This window comes from Cyprinodon tularosa, unplaced genomic scaffold (assembly GCF_016077235.1).
Source record: "Cyprinodon tularosa strain WSP-4 unplaced genomic scaffold, ASM1607723v1 ctg576, whole genome shotgun sequence".
Taxonomy (NCBI): domain Eukaryota; kingdom Metazoa; phylum Chordata; class Actinopteri; order Cyprinodontiformes; family Cyprinodontidae; genus Cyprinodon; species Cyprinodon tularosa.
In genome coordinates this window covers 176,659-203,984 of record NW_024039314.1, presented here as the reverse complement: position 1 = coordinate 203,984, position 27,326 = coordinate 176,659, and the positions used below count along the sequence as shown (strand labels likewise).

Sequence of the window (27,326 nt, the reverse complement as noted above, 5' to 3'; positions counted from 1 at the left end):
AGGGTGCCAGAGCAGAAGTCTGTGGGAGTTGAACTCAGAACCTCCGGGACCCAAGCGCAATGCTCTAACCAGTAGGCCGTCACTCCCCCCTTAAGTTTTGTTATAGATTCCTATTTTGATGAAAGGAAAGAAGAGAGTCACCAGGTGTGCAGAGAGATGCAGCATAAGGTAGCTATTGTCAAAGAGAGGACATATAGTGAATTGTATGATAGGTTAGACAGGTAGGAGAAGAGGACTTATACAGACAGAGAGATACAGATGAGATGGGAATGTGCTGACAGGTGCAACACGTGATAGGGAGATGGAAGGAGTCCTTTGAAAACCAGATGAATGAGGAAAATAAAAAAAAACTGAAGAAGTGATCATGGTCCATCATGAAGTGCAAAAATTAATAAGGATGAAATAAGAAAGAATTTTGAGGAGGATAAAGATTTAAAAGGTAGTCTGCCCCAATGACAGGATTAGGAGATATGAAACTGTCTAGAAGAGACAGAGAAGAGATTGGTTAGGGCATAGAGCTTGGAATCCTGAGGTTCTGAGTTCAAACCCCACTCCCACAGACTGCCACTCTGGGTCCCTGAGCAAAAGAAGCAGCACAATGTTAAATGCAGAGAGTATATTTCGTTGCTCTGTACTTGTGAAACAAGTAGTTACACTGAGCTATCGGAGCTCATCAAAGCAGCTCGGGTGTTTGATGAATAGAAAGTAAAACTAACTAAGTTAGTCTGACAATATTTTTTATTCTGAATGTTGCTCCCAATTTATCCAGTTTGAATGTGATTATGAAGGAGTTACTCAGAGGAGCTCCAGTTTTACAAATACAGGTTTATAATAGGATTGTATTTAGTATTTATTTTGATTCCTTACTAACGTCCAGGGAACATATGTTTTTGAGATGGAAAACAAATGGCCTAATAATTAAGTATTCAAATGAAAAGATTAAGTAAAATAGTTTCGATTTTAAAATCAGTTATTGTCCATTCTACTATTGGATAATCATCAATATTTTTGACTGAGAGGGGTACTCATGGTAAGGGATACACAAGTCAAAAAAGGTTGAGACACACTGTTTTATATGATCAGCAAGAAGGAAAAAAGGAGCACAGACAGTGGCAGACCAGCAATGTTTTTTGGTTTAGACACAGTGGCACTGAGGAAGAGGCAGGAAACAGAGTTGAAGAAGTAGAGATGAAGATGTTGGGGTTCTCTTTAGGAGTACCAAGAATGGATAGAAACAGGAATGAGTAATATCAGAAGTTTAGTTCATGTGAGATGAGACATACAAAGGATATATAGTGAATACACTGATAGAAGGTTGTTAAGGCTGAACATCCCAATCAGAAGGGCCTAGAGGATGACCAAGGAGAAGATTTATGGATGACATAAAAGAGGAAATGAAGATAGTTTGTGTGACAGAAAAATATACACAGAAAATGGGTGTAGATGAAGAACATAACTGCTGTGGGAATCACTAAAAGGGAAAAAGCCATAAGACAAGGAAGAGAAAACATAATTAACTGAATACTTAGATCCGTTGTACAGAGCTTCAGATCTCTATGTAAAACAGCATAAAGTGCTCTTATTTTATTCAATTCAACTCAATTATTTATTGATCCAACAGGGCAATTAACTATTGGTGTAACTCGTTTGGCAATAGTGCAAAACAAAGGGGTCGCTATCTGCTATGTGACTTCAGCATTGCTCACACTGGATGGGTCATGGTAATATCATACCAGATGAATCACTTTGTAGTCTCTGACCGGATCTGACTTTATTAGACTGTCACTGATATTATATGAGCTAAAGAGTTACATAATCTGAACAGTGTTCCCATCAAACAGAGAGAAAAGTTCAAATCTCCCAGTGCAGTGAAGTATCCCCAGCAGCGTGTTTACACAAGTAGGAGTTCCAAGATAAGACTGAAATTATGTGAGCTCTTCCTGTCTCAGAAGGTCATGCCCAAACAGAGCTGAGATTCTGAACATGGGATGGATTCAGATTCTTGTTTCCAAGAATTCTAGAGTCTGTAGCTGCAAGTGCATGTTTGCAGCTTTTGGAAAGATCCATCACACAGCCTATATGGACACAGAATATTTGATTAACTTTTATAACTAAAGCTGGAACACAAACTGCATTGATGGAATATTTCCGCCTGTGCTCCCCAGGATTGCATATGAAGATGGTCTATATTGCAGAGGGAAAAGCTGTCCTCCAGCCATCAAGCCTTGTTAGCAGGTTTGGACTTGCCTATGAAACGCCCCATTCCTGTAAACAGTGCTGCGTTAACAAGCCCTTTAGGTGTACTGGTGTATAAAAATAAAAATCCCAAGCTTTCCCAATCAGACATAAGGAAAACATACAAGGGCCATTCCAATCCATAAAATGATTCACACATCATATAACTCAGAGGAGAGATCACGGGGAATTTATACTGAGAGATTTTGATAAACTATAAGGAAGTGAATAAAGGAGAATCAACTACACAATTCCCGTAAAACAAAAACAAAGCGGATCAGAGCGGCCAGTTCAAATTGTTCCCATTTTTAACCCACCTGCAGCCTTTGCGTGCGAGCTGTCCAGGCTATGCTGCTTCCTGCGAATAGCGACTCTGTTGAAGCTCATTTTTCTCTCCTTTATGTCCCGCTCAATCATTCAGACATGGGAAGTCGAAGGAAAAACGAACAAAGTATTTTATTCCCCAGAAAGGCGCTCCCCTCTTAGCAGCAATCCAAACCGTGCGAAACCGGAACCATGTGCGTCTCCGTCTCTGCTGTGCGTCCCGATACAAGAGCGGTTCCAGGAGCTCAGTAAGTAGTGTTTACAGTCTGAGACGGGTCAGACTGATCCTTGGTCCACCTCCAAAGTCACCTTGATGGGGGTGTCGCTCTGAGCCCCGCCCCTCTGTCTCATCAGCTGGCTGCTGCTGCTCCTGGCGCAACATTATTAGGTTATACTAGGTCCCTTCTTTTAAGGTGAGTACAGGCTTATATATTAAACTGCAAAGAAAAGTTATGCGGCTGTTTGTGAATTTATTATAATCACAAAGATTATTGTGTTTTTAAGGCATTTTATGTTACTTACCAAAGCAAAGTAGTGCGTAAAAGTAGAAAGAGCCGTAATTTTCATTTTAATTTAACAGCTCAGTTCAAAATTATGTTTGACTTTCTTTTGTTTTTAGTTATTTTTCCTAAATAATTTCCACTGCAATCAACCTTCTGAAATCACTTATTAAATAGAGGCTAATTGGATAGGTTTCTAATCAAGGTTATAAAACAATCTTCCAAGCTAATCATTACACAGAGTTTTATTTAAAGTGTCATAAACAGGTGGGCCAGGCAAAATGAGTTGCACTGGACCTCAAGGACCAGAGTTGAGGAACCTTGGGTTAGATCAAATCAAATTCATGTTAAAGGCCTAGTTGAAGGCCAAAGCTGAGTGCTTTCCTCCCTTTTTTTCCATTTCAGTGTTTTAATTTATTTTGCTTTGGCAAATGGACAAAAGGATTTGTATAAAATGGTGCCGTGTTTGATTACTTTTAATCATTAGCTGTTTTTAAGTGCAAAAAGAAATGCAGAAACAAAGGACAAATCTTTTATTTGTTTGTGTAACCAATTAAACACTGTTTCAAACGGTGGAGAAACTGTAAAACCCACCATATTCCAGCATACTGCAAGCATTCTTGTCAAAACCACAGGTTGGCCTCCTCTCTCCGTCCATAGATGTTGTGCAAACAAACCAGGTAAGGTTAATGAACCAGCATGGATTCAGCTGCTACCTCAGAGCCACAAATGTTCTCATCACTCCATAGTTGCAAAAGTAGCAATCTATAGTATTAAAACAAGTGAGCACACCCACTGAGCAGGACATCCACTCAATGATGTCCTTATAACCACTAATACTGGCTAAGAAGGTTAAGGTTTTAAAACCAGGAGGCAAAACAATCAGTGCAGCCAGGAGATCTTAAACATAAGAGCTAATATGAGGCTGTTGAAAAGATGTTGAAAATTTAGTTACAAATGTTTTTTCAGTTTCAATATTTTCTTCCTTTAAAAAAAAAGGACAATATTTTCAATTTTAGCACATAAAATTGTCCCTTTTCCACCTGGAACACTGGCTTTACCCTTTTTTTTTAACCTTTTCAGACAGACACAGTTGTAACTGAATACAAATCTCCCTCAGATCTGTCTGTGGCCAATGCTGCTGTATTGCTCTAATGCATAGTGCAGAATTGTGCTTGTACTGTACTGCATTCTGTTTGGGGAAAGCTAAGGGACACAGCGATACAGGGATCGGCTGGAAAAACAAATAAGTAAAGCTGCAATGTTGTTGCTCCCTGTGTCATGATGAAGAAAAGGATTGTTACCGTGGCTGTTTACTACAACAACAAGAAATACTTGGTGAAGACAATACAATGTGTGCATAACAGTGACCTTAGCACAAGATAAGGAGTTTTCTGTACTTTTAGTAGTTTCCCTTCAAACCTTTTCAGGACAGGAAGAAACAGGGGAAAAGCCCCATATATTTGACTCATTTTCTGAGGGCTGAACAACAAACATCACAAGGATCGGTTGTAAAAAAAAAAAACATTGCATAATAAATTAACGGTAAGGGGTATAAAAAATCTTAATGTATCTAATAACTAGTGCGTTCAAATAATTCAGAAATAAGCGTCACAAGAAAAATCCGGGAAAGACAAATAGTTGAAATCAACCCTCAAAAAACACAACCTTTTTCCCTTTCATTAGTTTGCTTGAACTGCCATCTAAGGGCTACTTTATTAAAAAACAGGATTTTTTTTTCTGGTTTGATATACTCACAAAAAAAGGCTATACGGTATTATTAGGTGAGTGTTTTTTCTTCTTAAAAAAAGCATATGATCAAATATTTTTGTTTTATTTTTGCTGAAAGAGAGCAGAACTGACTGTGACTGTAAATCTGCTAAAGCTCGTCATTTCTCCACAGCAGGATTACATTTTTATAAAAAAATATCAGACAAAAGAAAATTAGAAAACATACAAGCAATAATAAATTCCATAAATAAATAAATAAGAAATAAAGTCCATAAATTATTATTAGTGGGAACTAACAGAAAGATTCCAGTTCTGTATTACAGGTATTTCAGCCTCTGCCCTGTCCTTGGTTTACTGATTCCTCTGCAGGAAGTCGTTTCCATATGACAGAAGCACGCCTTGCTTCTCTTCTGCGACCCAGGTAGCCAGGGTGTCAGCCAGAACCGGACCATGACACGCATGGGAGATAACAGAGTCCAGTAAGTGTTGGACTGCTGGGCTTAGGGAAGAGAAGACCCCCCTCTCTCATCCAGGGTGTCTCTGCCTCTGCATGGCTCCTTCCAGACCAGGACCAGGGGTCTGGGCAGGGGCAGCGGGGTTAGGAGCCGGGAGGGTGGGGCTGATGGGCCAGGCAGCTACGTGGGTCGCATGGGGAGAGAAGGCTGCGACTGCTGGATAGGACTGCTTGGTATTCCTCGAGGTCTTCCAAAAATTTACGACTGCAAAAGACACAAACATGGTGAACAAAAAGAGTAAGTGGGAACAAGTTTCACTCTGCAGAGGAAGAAAGGAAAATACTGCTGAAGAGAATAAAAAAATGCAACACCTGGCATATTTCAAAAAGAACGAAAAAAAAAGAACGAGGTTACTTAGGAAAAAAGCTTAAACCACTTGGCGGGGAAAAACATTCAGCTTTCCTGTAAAAAGTTATTTTTGTTTGCAAAAAATAAAGTAGTTGACAGCAGCTAGGTTTGTTGAGCACAAAGACGGGAAAAAGTGCAAACTGAAACATTTCAGTGATTAAAATAAACCAAACCTGAAGTGCAGATCCTGATCATAGAAACCTGGAAAATGAAAGAAATCCTGTCCTGTTTCAGGTTTTACATTCATAACCTTTGTTAGAGGCTGTAGAGGACCTGAGAGTCAGCTGGAGGTCCACTTTGCAGCAAAACCACCCTAAAGATAAATCACCAATCACCCACAGCTGATGCTATATTAAAAGGTGGTTTTACAAAGCATTAATTTAGGTATATACCTCTCACATCACACTTTTCAGGTTTTTATCAACAAGAGTAAAAAAAAAAAAAACTAACATCATTTGTCTTCAATTAAAAATTATTGCACTACTTTGGGGTTTTGCTATTACAAACATTCCCAGTGCCATTAATCAAACCTTTTGGTTGTAATGTGACAACAAGCAGTTTAAGATGTATGAATACTTGTGGAACTCAATGAGATTTTCCAGGTGTTTCCCTGCAAAAGTTGAATGAAGTCAGTCTGGGCAGCAAGTCATACAGACTGCAGCTAAAAACTTATTAGAGGAAAAAAATTAAAGAAAGGAAAGCCTTGCTAAGTGAGGAGAAGCAGCAAAACATTGTATTTTCCTGAAGTCAAATGTTTTCTTTTAACAAAATAAAAGACATAAAAAGCTGATTCAAACATTGAGACTAAGCATATGGAGATATAAATTATATTTAAAAGCATGGCTCAAAAGAAAGACAAAAACAAAATGGATCAAAGAAAAAAAAAAAGGAAGACCTGAACTGCCTGCTGTTGCGTTAAACACACATCCAATATCTCTACTTAGATAAGGAGGAAAACCTTCAAAATTAGGTTGGATGAAGCATCTTCCACCATCACAAATCAGTAAATTTAGTTATTGAACAATTTCAAAATTTGCTTCTATGCCACTGAGACTCAACACTGAAAGTAAACGTGGACTGTTGAGTCAAAGCTGAAGGTCAAATAAATAAGCATCTCAAGAGCACTGCCATGCAAAATTGTACATGCAAAGTGATCACATCCTCAACCTATAATGAAAAATAAGCACTTTAAACGCATTACGATGCTATTTTTTTTTATTCATCAAGTACCATGTGAAAAAAAGTGTGAAAATCAAGAACATGCAGGACCAATCATCTAAATGCCAGCAGGTTCTCTAGCTTGTTACCTGCGGGCTAGGGAGGCTCTCCCTCGCCTTAGTTGTGGGGAGAATGTCGGTACTGAGGCAGAAGGCTGCTGACAATCTACAAAAAAACTGATAAATTAGACAGATGTACAGTGTGGTGACACTCGAGGTTAGAGAACAGGACAGCAAAAGCAAAACAAGAACATTTCCACATTCAAAGGGATTGAACACACCCATGGTGCTATTCACAGATGCATGGGGCTGATTTCACTCTTTGAACGATTGTTATACTGAAGGTGCATATCAGCTGGATGCCAGAATAAGGTTAAATGAGAAAATAGACACAGATTCTTCTGCTCACAAAGATTGGACTCAGTTATTCTGGACCACTGGGGTCCAAAAAGAGCCAAAAACACAGTTATATATTATACTTTGTTATACTATGCTGCTTTGAAATAAAACACAGATAAGTCAACACTGCCATCTAATGGTATAAGGTTGGGTCTGGAAGTAATGATTGAATAGCTTTGAGCAGTTTTTCAGGAGTGTAAAACATAACTACATTTCTGCTTAAAAAAAAACAGCAGATGAGCTCTGTAATACATGTTGGTTATAATCAACATTGACATTTGATTAGAATAATCTTAGATGTTAGTTCCAGAACCTTCCACAAAGAGGCGCTGCGAGTTATGAAACAAGCTGATTCTGCAGCCATTTTTGTTGTTGTCATTTGAAAACATTCTCACTGGTAGAGCTTAATACAAAACCTCTAATAAAAAAAGCACCTGTGAACTTTTTCATATTGTTGCATTACAACCTTATACCTCAACAAAGCAGCGCTTAATTGAGAAGCAGAAAGAAATGTGTGTTGGTCTTTAGTTTTTTTTTTTAAACCATTATAATTAAACTATTTATCAGTTCATATTTAGGCCTCATGATGCAATACTTTGCAGAACCACATTAACTCTTAAAGAATGTTACTTTTATGCAACAAAATTTGAAATATTTCCAGGTAATAAATGCTTTTCTCCAAACTGATTTCAGTTAATCTGTTTCTACTGTTTGCAGCATCTGTTGTAACTGATGCTAATGAAGAAAATCCTAGTGAGGCATATTGTAATCAGCTCATGCCTGGCCTGACATTAACATTAGAATCTGTAGGTCTCATAGAGATTATGTACATGACTTACTTTTGGGGGACTGCTTTTTATCTTGGGTACTTTAGCTCCACGGCCACGGTGAATCTGCTCGTGGTCAAATTCCAGGTCCTCCAGCCGCTGCGTCAAGGCCAGTTTCTGCTGGATGGCCATTCGGAGGAGAGAGTTCAACGTTTTCTTCTCGTCCTCTGCTGCAGCAAGCTGCCTCTGCATCTCATCCAACTGGGTGACATATTCATCACATCTGCAGGGACACAAAAGTTTTAGATATTTGTTCCACTTGAGGTCAATTAAAGCAAGTTTTCTCTTAGATCCAGAGGAGTTTCACTTTGACAGAGTCTCTCACCTGGTGGCAAACATGGCCCTGAGAGAGGAGAAGGTGGCAGCATCTTCCTTTAGAGCTTTCAGCTCGTTCCTCAGTTTCATCATGGTCTCTGTCACCATCGCCTTTTCATTCTCATACTTGCTCTTTAAGTTTGCCAGAGCATTTTCTGCTGTCTGCATAAAGCAAAATTTGCCTGGTTTGAAGAATTTTCAGTAGAAAAATTATTCAACACCTTCTCTACCATTAACAAAAAAAGTTTTTCACCTGTTTATTTGCTTTGAGGACCAGTCGCAGTGTGGCTATCTGTTCCCTCTTGGTACTGAGGAGGGACTTGAGCTTCAGGATCTCCTCCATGCAGGACTCCTTGTCCTTGTCGAGCATTGTTGCCAGCTCTCTGGCTGCAGCTCTTTGCCTGGAGAGCTGCAGTGAACGGTCAACGGCCCTCTGGAGATGTTTGATCTGGTCTCGAATGATGGCATTCAGGTTGTAAATATTCATGGGCTCCTTCCGCAGGTCCCCGCCTGTGTCTGAGGGCCCTGGTGACGTGCACCTGGATATGCTGATGGATGGAGAGCCGGTGATATTGTGGATGGGGCTGCTATTACAAGATGAAGAGTCCACTGAGTTGCTCTGGGTGTTACTGTGGTTGGCGTCTTTGGATGGCGAGTCCATTGGACTGCGGAGGGAATCGGATGGGCAGGCTGCAGACACTGCAGCAAGCCGTCGCGCCAGGCGAGGAGAGAGCAAAGCCCTGTGGTCCTCTGAGCCTTTGAGGCTGCCGCTGCGTGTGCTGCGGCTCTGCCGGTAATAGTCCAGCATTACACGGTTTGGTGTCTCGTTGTTGCAGAGGCAGACGTGGTGGTAGAGCTGCGCCAGTTCCTCACTAAAGGTTACGAGCTCATCCTGCGCTGCATTCAGCATGCTCTGGCTCTCTGTTGCAGTGTTTGCTGAGGCCCGAAGTTCTGCCTCTAGGCTTGCAACCCTCTCCCGGCTCTCACGGAAGCTCCGCTCCAAATGTGAAATCTGATTTGAAAAACTCAGTTAGATTAGATACAATTCAATAGGTGGTATGTAACAGTAGATTAATAATATTACAGCCTGTTATATACATTATAAAAGTCTTTTATTACAAAGACAGACATTAGTGTTTTTCCTTTGGTTTTGTTCACTTAATTTGTATAATTAAGTGAAAGAGATGGTTTTCAAATAGGATTAAGAAAAATAAGGTATTCACCCCCCTTTTACTCTAATACACATGAATGAAATGTATGTGTATCAGAGTTTGCAGCCTAAGCTGCATATGCAGCCTATTAGAGGTCACTTAATTAACGAACAGCTGTGTTTAATTCAGTTTTAGCATAGATTATATTCCCAGGCTTCAAACAGATTAACACATAATCTAAACATGAAAGAGGATCGACCGATTGCACACAGAACTAGAAAAGGAGGCTAGCAAAGGAGAGCATTTATTGGAGAAGTAGTCAATAGGATCGAGGTAGGAGGAGCTGCAGAGATCCGCAGCTCAGGTGGGCGAATACATTGTAAAGACGACCATTAGTCATTGATTGAATAGATCCAGGGTCTCATTTAGAAAGCTTGCATATAGAAAAAAAGCAGGGCCTGAAACTTTTGTACGCTGACTGCCAAAGGTTGTGATTTATACAATTAAGCTTGGCTTGAAAGTAAGTGGTACTTCACACAAACCCATCTGTACAGGTGATAGGGCTGGTCAATAAATTGCATTTGCAATTTGCAATAATCGCAATTTAACAAAACACAATTTTCAAATTACAAAAGTACTCAATATTAATCACTCTATATTTAACAAGAGTAAGACTTAAAATTTCTCACTCCAGCCCTTTAGGTGGTGGTAAAACACTTGAAGTGTGTTTTTGCCGCAACACAGAAAGGTAGATAGCTTTGCTGCTAGCATGCAGGTCCATGCACGCAGTAGAAGTAAGAACTTTTTCACATAAAGACTACAGTAAATTTCTACAATAATGGACCCTGGGCAAGCAAGCTTTCAAAAATCGTAATGAAAGTAAAAAAAAACTCTACAAGTTTGGGGTTAGGGCAAAGGAAAATCGAAATAAAATTGCAATTGTAATTTTGGTTAAAAATAATCTCAATTTTGATTTTTGGCAAAATTGGTCAGCCCTAACAGGTACTCATATTTTGTCCGGAGTAGGAAATTAACAACAGAGATGGTTGCTAAGTGGGAACTCACTCACCTAGATTGCATCATAATTACTCTCAGACATTCAATTAAAACTTTGAAGAAAACTAATCATAGATAGACTTCACCAGATCGAAAAACGCAGCAGTAGGATATAAAAGCTGGCACTACTGAACCAATATGCCACACAAACAAAATAAGGTTAATTAGCAACTTAAATTATAAATTAAAGTCTGGACGCTTTCAAATGTTTCCTCTCTATTACCATCACCAGTTGTACTACTGACCAGAATATTCAATGTAATGAGGTGTGAAAAATTCACACGAACTGCTGAAAACATTTAAATACGGCCCAACTATCCATGTGTAATGGAGAATTTTAAATGGGAGAGTCAGGAGTGAATGAGTTTCAGGGATCCACCAGACCAAGGCAATCCCTCTTTATCTGGAGCAGATCACTTTGCATAACTTAGATTTAGGAAAAAGGGAATGGAGCTTGGTGCACAGTTCTAAAGACGCACAAATAAATATAAATAAACAATCTGTGGTACATATAGAATTTCAAACATATTTATTATTTATAGGTATAAAAATATTAGATGTTTAATATGGGAGGAAATCTGAGGAAGCTTCATGTTGAACCCACTTTATTAAAGATCCAATACAAAAAAAAAAAGATTTAGAAACATCTAAATAAAGTGAGCTGATGTAACCAAAACATTAAATTTTTATCTGTATTACATTTATAGACCCTGCTTTTCAGGGTATTTTTTATTTGTATTTTTATTATTTACAGCTGTTAAACAATCAAAAATGTATTGACTATCTGCCTGAAGCCACTTTGAGGAAAAAAATATTTAAGTGCAATAAGCCATAAAAAAATAAATGCATAAATAAAAAAAAAAGACTTTGAATTCAGTAATAAACTAATTGCTGCCTGAATTTCCTTTATTATTATGATAATTTGATTAGACTCTAAAGATGCCATTAATAATACTTCCTTTAATTTACTGTTGCTCCCGAATATATTTATCTGACTAACACCTCTCACTAACACCGTTTTTTTCCCACCTCTCTTGCCAGTGGTTGCCATAGGTAACAATTAAAGAACATTGATTAGCTGGCTCCTATAATTACACAATGACATTCATGCAGCATCTTGCTTTTAGCATATATATGGGGTTATCATGAGGTTAAGCTAAAGTATGAGGTACAGCTGTCATTTATATAAGGAAACTGCTTTTATTTGTGCATGCACATGGTATTATAAAATTTTTTTTTGGCATACTCCATTTTATTGGCTATTGGCTTACGCACATTTTAATATGGACTCCAAGCAATGTTTTACTAATGAGAACCGTGATCTTTACATGAGAGTGTCAGTAGGAGACCATGAAAGAACGCAATAAGAGGACCTGTTCAAACATTATTGCAGCATCATGCTGTGGGAATCCTTTAACAGAAATAAGATGGAGCTGAATCAGAGGGGACGCCTGTAAGACACTGCAGACCTGAGATTGTGGTGAAGGTTCACCTTCTAGCAGAGCAGAGTTTAAACATTAATAAGGTCTGAGTTTGAATTCCTTTTAAAGAATCAGCTAAGTTTTTAGTCTTTATCATTAAGGTAAGAGAAGATCATCTACAGGATTGACTGAAAAAAATGCTTGATCCACAAAACAAGTTAAAAATCCAATTATGCAATGCTTTGTGTTTATCACATAAAGCCTCAATGACATAAACAGAAGTTTATGTCATTAAAATTGTTAAAATATTATTTTGTGACACTCTGTAATCCAGATGAACCAAGAACCTACCTGTTCGGTCAGTGCCTGGACTCTGTCATCATTGTGACAGTCTCCCTGCCCCTCCACAGCCTGGTTGTACTTCTCCTTCAAAGCCTTCAGCTCTGCTTTCAAGTCGATCACCTCCGTCACGGCCACCTTGTATTTACACTCCAGAATCTCAAACCCGTGGATATCAGGATCATGGTGGCTGTTGGAGGATGGGGACGGGGAGCCTCCATCAGGTTTCTCACTCTCTTGCGGGTCTTCAAGCTCCTTGTCTGCATTCAGATGTTTTAAGGCATTGACGTGCTCAGTGAGGCGATGGACGCGCTCGTTCTGCTCAGTCAGGACACCCTGAGTGTGCTGCAACTGGGTCTGTGACTCCTGCAGGTTCATGAGCAGAGCTGCCTTCTCACGCTCCACCTGCAGGATGGACATAAACAACAAAAGATGTGCTAAAGATGTGTGGAAATGAATCATTACTTGTATCAGTATTCTTCAGTTATTTGTTATAACCTCCCTTACATCCTCCTCACTTTTGTGATGACAAGATAAACATTTCTCCTCTTCTAGACTTGTTTGTCACGGTTACATTTATTTAAACTTCTCAATTGTTGTTCTGACTCCTGATATTTATTTTCTTTTTGAAAGAAGATTTTTTCCTTTAACACATATCAGCCTTTATAGAGCAGAATGCTTTCATTTTTCCCCACAATGAAAAGCACAGAAGAAAAACTGACTTCCAGCTAAGCAGGAAATCAGAGATTACAGATTAAAGGTTTCTTTAACAACTTCCAATAAGTATAAAACTTAAAAGATTCGATTTCATTCTAATTGGGGTGCAAATGAAAAGATGCTACTGCAGACTTCCAAATTTTCTGAGGGAATTTTTATATATACATGTATTAATAAGAGTCCCTTTTCAGCTTTAAGCACAAAAAACATATAGGGGCATAAAAAAAAAAAAAAAAAAAAAAAAAAAAAATATATATATATATATATATATATATATATATATATATATATATATATATATATATATATACATATATATATATATATATATATATATATATATATATATATATATATATATATATATATACATATATATATATATATATATATATATATATATATATATATATATATATATATATATAATAAATTTATAATGTAAGTTTTTCTGCCATATATATGAATATATATATCATATTTTTTGAAAAAAGGGGTCATTTTACTTTAATTTGAAATTATTTTGTTGAAATAAAAGGACTTAAAAACCTGTTTTATGTATAAACATTATATATATTTTATATGCATGACATAAAAATGGATAACAGATTTTATTTCCTGAACATTTAATCCTACTGTTGAAAGCTTCCTCGGATTACTCCAGAGAAAAACATAAAAAATGATTACAGAGAAATAATGTCAGCAATGGAAGATATTCCCACTATTACAGAGAGAAATCTAATTCCCAGACTCCAACAGGATCTCAGCTAATGGTATTTGTGGTAAATGTAGAGTAATACGTTTATATGACATTAATGATAGTCTAATGTAGGAACTCAAGCATGATGTCAATAAAAAAATCTGACAAATCAAATATTAACGTTTTTCTCGTATCAGAGCTGGTAGAGTGCATCATAACCTAAACTCTGGTGTTCATGGATTTTAATATAAATCACTCTGTATGTAAAGTCTGTTGTAGTTTCTTAATCAAAGTGTTTTATTCTATGTTATAATAGTGTCCCTGCCTTTTAATTTGATCCTTTCCTTATAAACTTTCAGAAAATGAGCAAAGCTTTCAGATTTTAAAAACTGAAATATAATGCTTGAGACCGTCATTATATCTGTCCTCTAATCTGCTGTTTGATGCTGATTTATTTACCTCTGTCTTTAGATGTCACTTTAAACTAGGGCTGAAACAATTAATCGGAATAATCATAATTATTTGGTTATTGAAATAATTGTCCACTAATTTAGTAAATGTTTAATTCTTTACTTTGAGGAGTAATTATACTAAATGGTAAAAAAATATCTAAACATCTTGCATTTAGGATAAAAAAATCTGTAACCAAAAAACAATCAACAGATTAATCAATGTGCAAGATAGTTGTTAGTTGCAGCCCTACTTGAAACACACATGACCCACCTGCAGCAGCTGCTGCTTGAGCTTCTGCATCTCAGATAGGTTAAGCTCACTGAAAAGGTCCGGGACAAGGCCGTCTCCCTTCCTTGTTTTAGCTAACCCTGTTCCATGGTGAAGGTGGCCGTTGCAACGATTGCTGTCCTCCATGTTGCCATTAGCAGCAGGGATGGCACTGCCGTTAGGAACAGTTGTTCCGCCGGTCTCCTCCGTGAATTTTAGACCCTCAACACCAGTGACAGTAAGAGCGAGATGCGCTCCTGCTCCATAAACGCTGTCACTCAGGCTGATGTGGTGGGCGAGTTCCTTCCGCAGATTGTTCTTCTGCTCGCGTTCAGTCTTGAGGGCATCTAGGGCTTCCTCCAGCTGTCCTTCAGAGATTTCCTTTAGACGCAACGCATCTTCCAGCTGGCTGTTGAGAAGAACAGTCTCCTCCTCCAGCACTTTGATTTCATGTTTCAGCCCCTCATACTCCACCTGTAGGCGGGCAAAAGGGGACACATTTTATTTACTTATCTGCATTGATTATTAATCATTAGCTCCAGTTTACAAATACAAAAATAAAAGTGGATAATTTTTACCACCAATAAACACCAACGATCCTTTTCATGTCCATATCTCAGGATACTTAGACTCTAATTTCATAAATTCTCCAAAGGCATAATTATTTAACATCATAAGGAATTTAAGGAAATTATTTCTACAACATTTATCTAAAATTGAGTCACATGCTTGGATGGATTGATAGAAGTGTGGATGAATGACAAATAAACTAATGGATGAATGGATGATGAATAAACAAACAGATGGATTAATTGATGGATGAGTGAATAGATGGATGGATGGATGGATGGATGGATGGATGGATGGATGGATGGATGGATGGATGATTAATAAAATGATGAATGGATGATAAAACCCCCCCCGAAAGGATGGACTATTGGATGGATCGACGGATGGACGATTTTGAATGAAAGAATTTTATGTTGTATTGGCCCCGGATTGCATAAACCACTTGGCTTCAGTATAAATCATGCAATTCACTAAAGGTGATTAAATTTGTAACAAAGTTTGTTTTATCTCAATCAGAAACTGCCCCTTGGAACATCATAAAGGCCCATTTAGAAGTGTGACTCATTTATACGCTTAAGTGAAACAAAGGGCGGCATTTCTTTTTGAAACTGATGACAAATCATTTAGGGATTGAATTTCCTTGTGACGGGTAAAGTGAGATCGCACACATGTCATGAGTGGGTGAAAAGTAACACCATAATGACGTGCAAACTCTAACCCAATAAGAGAATAAAGTGTTGATGATCATCTTTGTAACCTGGCTCTGCTTGAGTGTGGAAACCAGTTTCTGCAGGGTTATGTTCTCCTCCTCCAGCTCGGTGTAGTCCTGAAGCAGCCTGGTCTCTCTGAACTTGTACTCCTTGATCTCTTCCCTCATCCTGCTCCGCTGTAGTTCCAGCATCTCATTACTCTGAAGAAAGGATGGAACCGGTGCACCAGGGGGTGGAACAGGAAACACAAGGAGACACAAAGGACACAATTTAATATCCAATAGTCCTACCACCTAACCATTGGTTATTGAAGAAATACTGACAAATGGGTCTGCCCTGAAAACAACTTTTACCATCCTGAAATATTTACAGACCAGCTGGTTTTGGTGCAGGGTTCATGTTGATGTTTGAGTATCAAAAATATTCTGATTTTAATAGTTGGTGATTTGATCAACTGTATTGGCTTCTATTAACTGTAAGTACACATTAAAAGCATAAATAAAAAGCTTAATTTTTGCTAAAATATCTAGACATGTATACTGAAATGTAGGTTTTCAGAAGAGAGTTCATAGAAAGTAACAAAACAAAATCATGAAGAATTTCCTGAATATGTGAGCAGATGTACCCTGTTTTTGCTGCAGAGCTCCCTGCAGCTCCCCTGCAGCCCACTGTTCATACTGTTTGGCAGAAATGCTGACCCAAAGACCATTTGAGGAGAAGTGAAGACATTTATAGTGCTGAGACATGCTGAAAAAACCCTGATAATGTTTTTATTTGTGTGTGTTTCTCGTAAAAGTGAAGAAAAGTTAAGGTTAACATCAGCATAATAATCTCCAAAGGAGCAGAGGAGCTATTCCTGGGCAAGCTAAGATAAGAGAAATAGTGCCTCTACTGTGTCCTGGGCTGTCCCCTGGGCCTCCTCATGGTGGGACATACCTGTATCACCACTAGAGAAGGACATCCAAAGTGCATACCACCTCATCTCACTTTGAGCCTCCCCAGATGACCAAACTCCTCACTTTATCTCTACGGGGGACAAGCCACACTGAACCCCGGCCTCAGATTTGTAGTGGATTCTGATCCCAGCCGCTTTACACTTGGCTGTGAACCTCCACAGTACTTTCTGTGGATATTGGCAAGAGAAACACATCTTCAGCAGAAACGTATCTTCAGCAAAGAGCAGGGACAATATCCACTGGCCCCCCAACCAGACCCCTTCAGGCCCTTGTCTGCACTTAGATATTGTGTCCATAAAGAATATAAACAGGACTGTTGACAGAGGGCAGCCCTGCTGGAGTCCAAAATGCACTGGGAACAAGTCCAATCTAATGCTGACATTACAGGCCGAACCCCTTGCTTGTACAGGAACCAGAATGCCCTTAGTAAAGGGCCCCATAAAACATGGTTGGATGCCTTCTCCAGGGCCAAAAAACACATGGACCAGTTGGGCCACCTGCAAGGAACCCTCGAGCACCCTGCAGACGGTGTAGAGCTGGTCCAGAGTTTGACGGCCTGGAAAAAACCCCACTGCTCGTCTTGAAGATTAGTTTCGACAATCAGCCAGACTCTCTTCTCCAGCACCCTGGCATACAGTAGGCCTTCCCAGGGGGGCTGAGAAGTTGGATCCGACTATAGTTGGAACACATCCCCTGGTACTCCTTCTTAAGTAGGGGAATGAGTCTAATAGTCCAGGGACACTGTTCCTGTTTGCAACTCAGTGTTGAAGAAGCAAATCAACCATGAAACCCCCAGACCAGTCAGAGACCAAAGCTACTCGGGGCAGTTCTCATCCATCCCTGATGCCTTGGCACTTTTTTTCCCCACCCCAGGAAGTTCAGGCTGGTTGATAAATAAGTCTGGCACCACGTTATAGCAATAATAATGTGTATGTTTCTATAGATCACAAACATAGACTTTATTATTCCTGTGTATGGACTCTCATCCCCAATGGCTGGTGCCCTGCAGCTTTAAGATATGTCTCTGCACATTTGAAACACCTGTTTCAAATGTCAGCTTAATAACAGAGCTCGGTACCTATTTAGCTTTTAGATTAAGGTGTAAAGGAAAAGAGGATACATCTTAAAGGTGCAGGATACCAGCCATCCAAGACTAGAGTTTATGATCACTGCTTTAGACCAGAGGTTTTAACCCTGGTCTTTAAGGCCCACTGTTCTGCATGTTTTAGATGTGTCTCTGCTTCACCACACCTGAATCAAATGATTGGGTTTTAAGGTATTTAAGTCAGATCTGTCAAGACAGGAGAACACCTAAAACATGTTGGACAGTGGGCCCTGAGGATCAAGGTTGAGGACCTCTGCTCTAGACCACCCAGGGTCTTGGGTGGCCTTCTTTTTTTCCTTCTCTCTAAATCTTCCTACAGTATTTTTAGAAGACATCTACAGTAGGAACTTGGATGACATGGAAGAAATGTATATCACCTTAATTGTATGCTTTCTGTGTTGTTTAAGCTAAAAGCCATTTTTTGTTTATTGTCAGATTCCATCAGATTTGTACCCCCTTCTTTAAAGGGCTGACCGGGCAATTTGGATGGGAAACAGGGCCCAAACATTGCAGCTTCTTAGACTTAGAATTAGACAACTTTATTGTAATTTTGTATAAACAGAGTGTATACAAAAATAAATATTGTTTAGTACAGCTTTTCAGCCGGTAAATGGACATTTCCATTCCATAAAGTGCAGCAGTGAACAAATGTAAACCATGTGGGAGAGAAAAACATGGTGCAAAAAACACATTGATATGGAAGTTCAGAGCATTTATATATGGTGCAAATCTGTATTACTTTTGGGTTGGTGTTATCAGTGTGATGCAGAATGTGATAATGTGATAGGTGGTGACCCTGGGGACACAGTCGTGGCTCAGGACAGAGCCTTGAGGGGAGCCTGTGCTAAGGGAGATGACATCAGAGGTGTTCTGTCCGAAGCGGACTTACTGAGGTCTGTTTGTGAGGAAGTCTAGCAGCTACATTCTAGCATATTACCACCTCTGTACTTAACAGTAGAAATGAGTTTCTAACACTTTTTTCTAATTGTAGTAATGTTTCTTGTGGGACTCTATAGTTTTGCTTTCATCAGACCACAGGACATGTACTATAATATAGTGTGAAATATTTTTTCCTCAGTGAGTAACCTTGACTCTTTCTAAAGTGTATTTCCCTTCGAAATCGGGCTTTTTTAATTCTATGAATTTTGCTCTGCATAATAATAAACCTAATCCAATCTGTGTGATAATAAAACATGCCATCTGAACTAGTCAATAATTTCAAACAAGCTATTTTATGTGGCAGACTTTCATTTCAACAACTGTTGTGTTTTTATCTCTCTGCAATAGAGTACAGCCCAGAGTATTTTCATCAGAACGAGTAGTGATCCATTTTGTGAATGACTGTGTGGTGGGTGATGGGAGCAGCCCAGTTAGCTCTGTTACCGCACATGTGCCGAGCTCAGGGCATTTCACTTATTCCCCAGCTTAGCACCGGATTTGCCCCCCACAATGGGGTCGTGGCCGTAGTGTCTGACCTCATGCTGAACTCCTCAGCTTCCCGGAACCATGCCTGCAGCCATACATGCTTGTAGTCAGAGGTACATGCAAGCATAATCCTTCTTTTTTGCTGTTAGGGAAATTTAAAGTCTTTGTGAAAGGGACCCCTTGACATTTCCCAAACCTTTAACCCAGTTAGTTAATCAAATTACTGGTGGTAGAAAGTTTGTTTATGCTGTGGTACAAATAGAAAATATTTAAAAGGAAAATGTTTTTAACATTCAGCTACAATCAAAACATTAGGCAAAGAAAATAATAATTTGCTAGGAATAAAAAAAAAAAAAAACTTTTAATACTTTAAACAACCTTCCTTAAATTTCTAAATATTCCTGAAATGTGTTGATTGAAGACACCTCTGTCATTTATTTAACAATATAAGCATTATAGCTGGATGGAGCTCAGCCCCCAGACTGTAATGGCTTAAAGTACATAAACCTCATGCAATATATATTACAGGTATGCCTTATTTGAGGTGTACTTAGCTGATAGCAAACCTTTCCATTTTGCCTTCATCTTTGTCTAATAAATTATTACTAGCTGGAATCTGCGGTACTAGGTGAGGTTATATTTAAATACTTTTAACAGTTTCTAATTCATAGTGCCGTGTAATTTTGTACTAAGAAAAAACTATAGATCCAGATTAATAAAGGTCTTTATCCTTTTTAATTTTCTAAATACAATGATAGTTATGAACTCATATCAAAGGGTGCAAATAAATCACTAAGGTCCGTAAATGAACTGGTATCTAGAGACCAAAAGAAAAAAAACATATTACTTTAATGCTTTATTATATTACAGAAATAATAAGACTTTAAATACCTAATGTTGAAAAACAATAAAAAACTCAAGTTTGAGTACATACTGTAAGAGAATATTTTATGCAGTTTACACAAAGTTAAACTTAATTTACGTTACATTTAATTTGCAAATATCTTCCTTGATGTTTATCTATTATTATAATTTTCCAATAAAGGGGTTGTCTCATGTCTTATGCTAAATGCCTATAAAGGATGTTTATTTGGATGCTTCAGGTGATTTTATAGAAGAAAAGCATAAAACAGATTTTCGGCTCCTCTGGGGTCAGGTGTGCTATTTATCTAAGATGTGCTCCAGTTCCAAAACACCTGAACAAAAAAAAATCAGATTTATTAAGAATTTTTCAAAGCTGTGTAGTAAATTGAATTGTTAGTTTACATTTTATAATTTGAGCAGATATTCACAAAATACTGTAACTTAGAAAATGTACCAAACATACCAGCAGACCTAAGGCAGAAAATGAAATAAACTAACAATATATTACATTTAGATAAAAAACTACAGCCCTGGTTTTGATTTTAGATATCATGTAAACTCACCTCTCGCAGCTCCTGCACCAGCGCGTTGAGCCTCTCGTTCTCCGCTTGGGTATTAGATGCCACCGAGCGGCTGAGTGTTACCTCCGTCTGCATCTCCAGCAGTCGGCCCATGTAGTAGGCTTCCTTGGAGGCTGACTCCTGCAGCAGCGTCTCCTCAATGGTCTCTCCATCCTCTGCAACCTTGCGCTGATTGCTGTAGGCCTGGCCAAACGCCTGGAGAGGAGGAGAAGAGAGAGAGAGACATTCAGATAGGGACACCCATCCTGTCCCGTCTCACACAATGAACCACAGAATGGATTTGCAGCTGGTTGCCAGATGGTCTCCAGGTCAAACTGCCGCTCTCTTGTGAAGGAGCCGTTGCTCATGAGCAACCTGGTGCGCCATCGCTGAGGGTTGATGTTTCACTGATCAATAGACACAGTGTTCCCATTTTCCTGACACAGGTTTTCACATCACTGGAAGCTGACTTGTCACGATGAAGGCGCCAAGGCTTGATTGAGGAAATCAAAGCAGATGTCAACAGAATAAACAGGACCAATCAAAGTAACGCCTCTTTGATGAGGTAGAGCTGTAAAAAGAACAACAACAGCTGCAAACCTGTTCCATTTTCCCAAAAAGGTTAATGGGTGTAGACAGAATTTCATAAAAAGAAAATGGTTTTCTCCTTGATTTCCATGAGGCAGCATTATTAGTCGGTCAATATATATTCTGAGGCCTCCTTCACTTTCTCAGCTCATCAGCAGATTATGGATCTTTGTTCTCTCTGATATGCAATCGATCAATGCAGCTCTGACTGGATTTTTTGTGCTTAAATAACCACACAATACTATGAACAATTCATAGTCAGAAACACTAAAGGCTTTAGGACGTGGTTTCTGATTTATCAGACGGCCTGCAGGATAAACAGAGCCATATCACTGGGACAAAATGTATGAAGAGATTAAAAATAAATCCCTCTTCCTGATAAACATCCTCTTCTCTCTACATTATGAATCATTTATGAGATACAAGTATCCATTATTTTCCATGAGACATGAGTCCTGTGTCCATCTTTTTTTTTTTCCTTCCACATCATTTTTCTGTTTCATTTTTTTAGGAAGATCTTAGTCGCTATGAAAACAAAGGATTTATTTACTCTGCTGCAGTGATGCTAAAAAAAGGCCTGTATGTTTGTGCATTCCATGAGCAGATCTACCCTTATAAACCTTTATAGTAAATTCTTGTTGACCTTTTGTTTTTAGTTTTTCTGCTGTTAGAATATGGATCTTCATTGGACCCATACGATCTGATTGGAAAATAAACTCAATCCAACTGGCAGAATGTTTGCCCTCTATGTCTGTTGTCTTTGGATGGACTGGAGACCTCTGAGGATAAAAAAACCAGGAAGAAGCTGAAATCAAAAATGTGTGGAGGCTCTTGGCGTGCTGGTTCTTGACATTTTTTAGCCAACTTCATGATGTTAGATCATTTCTATTTGGTAATTTCTTTGCCGACAGGCCTGAGTGTGACCATAGGAGTTCAATTTAGCTTAAAACATTTTTTTTTTTAGAATTTACTCACATTATCTATGGCTAATATTAGAAAAAATGTCTTTAGATACTTTCTTAAAGCTTAAAACCAAAAGGCTAAGTTGAAAAAAATCCTGCTGGAATAGAATTTGGATTGTGACCTATCATTGAGTTTGCTGCACAGTACTAATGTTAAACTATTCAATATCTCAGGGCATAGATCTTAGTGAAGTATTGGACTGAGACCCTGCATCAGTAAATTCCTAAAACAGTTCAATCAGAGCATGTGGTTTAAAAACAGAAACTCATTATGTGCAGGCAAATTGGGGAAGAATAGAGGCCTTTACACTAATGTCCCTAGAGAGCCTCTAAATTCAACAGGAGGTTTTGTTTTGCCTTTAAAATAATGGTTACAGTCAGAGCTGGCATATGAATTGAGTGAGCAATAACCAGTGTACTGAAAAGCATGCAAACACAGAACATTTCAACCTTCAAGCACAAACAACCTGCCCAAGGCTTTAAAATAATTAAAAATAGTAATGCACAAAAATGACCCATAGCTAATTTATTTTCATCACTAGGAGTACTTTTACTCTATTCCAGTTTTTTCTCTATTATTTCTCCTTTCAGATTCCCACCGAGTCTCCCTGCTGTCCTCTCTTGCTCTCCTGAGAGCAGCATGGGGGTTGTAGTGAATGACTTGATTATAAAGGACGAGCGTGTGGACCTACACACACACACAAAATCCACAGCTGATTAATTCCAGGCATAGAGTGACAGAACAAGCTGGTTTCTCACTTCAGATGAGTTGCCAATGACATGTGCACAAGCCTTGCAGCAAAGCAGCTGAGGCCGGAATGTGAGAAAAGAAAAATCTGGAGCGTTTTGGGGGTTTCTCTGTCCTGAATGGGTTGTTCCTGGTAGGTTGCCAAATAAACAATGAAGTCTTCGCATGGTCGCTGCCCCAACACAGTAAGTAGTGTCACAATAATAAAGCAGCACTGAAGCAAAAATAAGGAATGTAATGTGCTTTAACTTATCCAGACAAGCTTTTTTCTTTTTTACTGTTTTATTTAAAAGGAGAAAAACACATCTGTGGTAACATTCATTTTGAATTCAAACTACCTAAATTTTCCTCTTCACTGAAAAGGTTAATAAACAAGAGGGACATGCAGAACCGGCGCCTAACAGCCACATAGAGAGACACAGTGTCCCAGTTCCAGACAGTGAATCAGGCGCCACTCATCCAGAGAAGCACAGGAAGCATACCGAGGAACAGCAGATGTTTTTATAACTGACCTCTTTCATGACATGCACTTCTTCTCCACTTAAAGAAATCACAGTGGACATGCCACAGCCTTTAGAAGCTCCGGATGCTCACCAATGAGTTTCCAGCACTAAAAGCTGCATCATGTAGTTTTTTATGTGACTCTAATGATATGATTGGAACTGATTGTGCATGACTATAACGGTAAAGGTATTAGTCCCTTTGTTAATGTAGTTCTTTGCAGTCAAACAACAGTGGAGAGTACAGTTCCACCAAGAATTTATTAACTAAAATTGGACGACTTTTGGCTGAAAGTCCCTTAAACTTTTACCAACTGATGACAAACTGCAAAATTTAACATATTTAGACCAATTAATGTGCAACAATAAGAGTTACGGAGATTCAAAACACTTAAAAAGCTAAGAAGACTCACATTTTCTATTTTTAGTGTAAATGAGGAGTAAACAATGAGATCAAAGCTCTGAGCTCTATAACCTTTTATAAAGGATATTTTACTTTCTTCAATATTTTGAACCAAGTTTGCACTTCATTCAGGTACTAAGAGAGTGAAAGAGAGCAAGACTTCCAGCAGATAACAGGAAGCCTGGCTGGAGAATAACAGAGTTGGTCTGTATAATGGTTTTAGGTTTTTAACTTCTGGAAATGTTGGCTTTCAGAGCTGAAGGGACTACACATAGATGTAATGATTCTCATTGTTTTTTCTACTCTGTTTTGTCACAGTTGTTTTTTTATACTAATCTAAGCCAGTTCACACTCTGCTTTTATGTCTACTTAGCTGGAGTTTTGTTAGCAGTCTTTTACCTGTTTTCACCTAATCCATCACCTCTTTATATGCAGTTGTGATTCATCAATTCTTTGTCAGTTTCAACTGTTCTCTCTTTAATGTCGCATTGTGCAATCTTAAGATCATATTCCTTACAGGTGTACACATTCCTGGCAAATAAGGTTGACTCTGATGTTATGCTCTCGATTTTTCTAAGTTTACTTCCCTTAATAAACATCTATCCAACAACATTTTGCCATTTACGTATCTGTGTTTCGTTCTCCAAAACAAAACATGACCAATGACTTGCTATTCACTAATGTAAGATGCTAAAAAGCCCCTAAACACTGTCTCAGACAAATCACCTCAGCTCATATAGATAACTGCGTAACTTTGAAGGCAGAAGGACTAGAAAAAAGGAGTTCAAAGCTGTTGTTATGGCCTATTTTTAGTCTAAGGGAAATCAGCATTGACAATTAATAAATCCCCCCCCCGCGCCCCCCCCCCCCACCCCCCCCCAAAAGAACTTTAATCAAGGAATCTTTACTAGAAAGTCGTTTTACTAAGGTGATATTATCATGGAGTCTTTCATAGGAGTTCAGTTCAGTTCTCTGAACAAAAAACATTTAATGTCTTCATTCTTGGGGCTTCTTTTACCTTTTCTGCTTTAGTTTCCAGACAATAGAATCTTGCGCTAAAGATATGCATCCCTGGGGCCACACCAGGAGGAGCAAAAACAGCACTGCTGTTTGTGAGAGAAGGAAGAGGAGGAGGGGAAGGAGGAGAGAACAACCCTGAAATCCCTCCTGTTGTGTTGCATCCCATAATTGGGAGTCAGGGGATGGCTTTAGGGTGTGAAATAATGTACTTTCTATGATAATGCCTCAAACAGAAATTGTTTTGCACATACAGCATTATGAGATGGCCAAATCTGATATAAAAAAAGGATCAAAATGTTTACCTATCAGAAATATTTCAGATGAATGGATTCATAGCAGGTTTGATTAGATTTTTAAGGTCAGAGGACTTAGTGAAAATGCAAGGGGCTACAGTGTAAATGAGAATATCAAACCAGCATTTAGCATAAAGGACATTTAAATGTGGTAAATTCCCTGAGCTCCAAAAGAAATATCTTCATCATCATCATGGGTCCAGCAGAGATGAAGGAACCAAGAGACTGTCTATGGAATTACTCACTCTTACTGTCAACTACTGTAGCTATTGACTTTGCAGAATTCGCTCCTCCTAGGTGAGCATGTCATGAGAGTAGATACTTCCTTGCATTGTGTCATTGACTCTACAGAAATCCCTTACAACAAGCATGCATTTAGTAAGAGCAAAGAGGAAAAAACTCCCTTTTGATAGGAAGAAACCTCCAGCAGAAGCAGGCACAGTGTAAGATGCCGTCTGCCGAGGCCCATTGGGGTATTATGAGACTTACTGTAAACCTGCATATTGAGAGAACAGTGCTCTGTTAGGAACATAAGGAACAATCAGATCTCTGATATAACATAAGGCTTGATTGTTTAGGGCTTTATAATTGAGTAGGATTTATTAGGTAGCCAATGAAGAGAATCAAGGATAGGAGAAATATGATCTCTCTTTTTTAATGATCTCTTTTTTTCATCAGAACTCTAGTAGGAGGATTATGGATCAGTTGAAGGCTTTTAACTACAATTAGTGGACTTCCTGATAAAAGAGATCTATATCAGTACAGTTCTATTTTTTTCTCCAATGTTGCATTATATCTTAGTTTAACTTGGACTTTATTTTATCTCTGTTTTTCCTATCATAGTAGCTAGATCTGGTCTGGTGCTCTGTTTAGTTATGGCACCCTCCGGGTGGGAGGTATCAAGAAGGCAACTTCAATTGTAGATGACTAAGGGTGTGCAAAGTAATCGTCATGACGATGCATCACGATTCTAGTTTTTGTGATCTACTGCATCGATTCTTGAAGGCAAGAATCGATTATAAAAAAAATTAACAAATAAAATACATTAATGGTTGGCGCACATCAGCCAAACCAAGTGGAATACAACTTCCAGTCCAGCAGATGTCGCTGCGGATGTGTTGACGCTCGCTGCCTTGTGTCAGAAGCATTTCTGGCCGTGGGATACTGCGACGAGTCATATGAAATAAAACATGGAGGACACTATGAAAATTCACCCTGCGGCTCCATCACATTTCAAGTCAGATGCTTGGATGCATTCTGGCTTTAAAAACAAAGAAGGTAAAAACGAAATTGATATGATGCACGTAATTTGCAAAAGGGGAAATGTCATACATTTAAATGTTTTTGTTTCATTGGTTTAAAGGACCACTGAGGCCATGTAAACGGCACTGATTATCCTTATTTTGTTATTTTAAGTTTAATGAATCCTAAGATCTTTTTGTCAGTGTGTCCACGCCAGTAATAGTAATATTTCTGTCTAGTATTTTTTTTCATGGCAACACCTGCAAAAGTCGTTTCAATAAATACAGCTATGTATGAATTCAGTTGCTTTCAGTTGGTAAGGGCTGGTAAGGGCTGGTAAGGGCTGTATCTTTTTCTTACAGTGTTCAGTGAAAATATCGCAATGCATCGCAATATTTCAAGTATCATGATGCATCGTGATAGAATCGCATTGTGGCATGTGAATCGTGATTCGAGTCGAATCGTGACTTCTTTGTCAATACCCACCCCTATAGATGACAAAGTTGGGTGTGTCTTTAGTCCTGTTTCTTTCAAACACAGCTATGGGCTGAGCTCTAATTGCAACCATCTGTATTTGTTCTCTTTGATTCTTCTGACAATGAAACTGGCTCGAAGCTCATCTCCTTAACTTTCTTTCCTAGACAGAGCCACCTCTGAAGCTAGTTTACCATCACTTGCTCTAACGTAGAAACAATTTATAGATCAGAGACTCTGTTTTCCTTTTGAGAGTCTGCTCACACTGATCCTGGTTCAGCTGGATGTTTCTTTCTGTTAAAAGGGTGCTTTTCCTCTCCACTGTCGCTGCATGAATGCTCGGTGTGAGGGATTTTTTTGAAGTCAATGACATAATGCAAGCAATATCTAC

At 38.6% G+C, this 27,326-nt stretch overlaps 2 protein-coding genes across 4 annotated transcripts in view; both read right to left on the bottom strand.

Annotated features, from left to right (window-relative positions):
* fgd4a (FYVE, RhoGEF and PH domain containing 4a) overlaps positions 1–2,839 on the bottom strand; it is a 78,411-nt gene extending 75,572 nt beyond the window's left edge. Inside the window, exon 1 of one of the 2 annotated variants that reach the window (XM_038306228.1) lies at positions 2,553–2,839. In XM_038306228.1, the coding sequence (XP_038162156.1) occupies positions 2,553–2,652 (100 nt within the window). In that variant the 5' untranslated portion in view covers positions 2,653–2,839. The remainder of the gene's footprint in view (positions 1–2,552) is intronic. The other variant, XM_038306227.1, reaches the window with a different exon arrangement.
* A 738-nt stretch (positions 2,840–3,577) lies between these two features.
* Positions 3,578–27,326, bottom strand: part of bicd1a (bicaudal D homolog 1a) — a 40,038-nt gene continuing 16,289 nt past the window's right edge. Inside the window, exons 2-10 of one of the 2 annotated variants that reach the window (XM_038306215.1) lie at positions 20,709–20,921; positions 15,843–15,995; positions 14,519–14,989; positions 12,391–12,783; positions 8,665–9,423; positions 8,422–8,573; positions 8,109–8,319; positions 6,961–7,046; positions 3,578–5,509 (exon numbers count right to left, since the gene is read on the bottom strand). In XM_038306215.1, coding sequence (XP_038162143.1) covers positions 5,389–5,509; positions 6,961–7,046; positions 8,109–8,319; positions 8,422–8,573; positions 8,665–9,423; positions 12,391–12,783; positions 14,519–14,989; positions 15,843–15,995; positions 20,709–20,921 — 2,559 coding nt within the window. In that variant the 3' untranslated portion in view covers positions 3,578–5,388. The remainder of the gene's footprint in view (positions 5,510–6,960; positions 7,047–8,108; positions 8,320–8,421; positions 8,574–8,664; positions 9,424–12,390; positions 12,784–14,518; positions 14,990–15,842; positions 15,996–20,708; positions 20,922–27,326) is intronic. The other variant, XM_038306216.1, reaches the window with a different exon arrangement.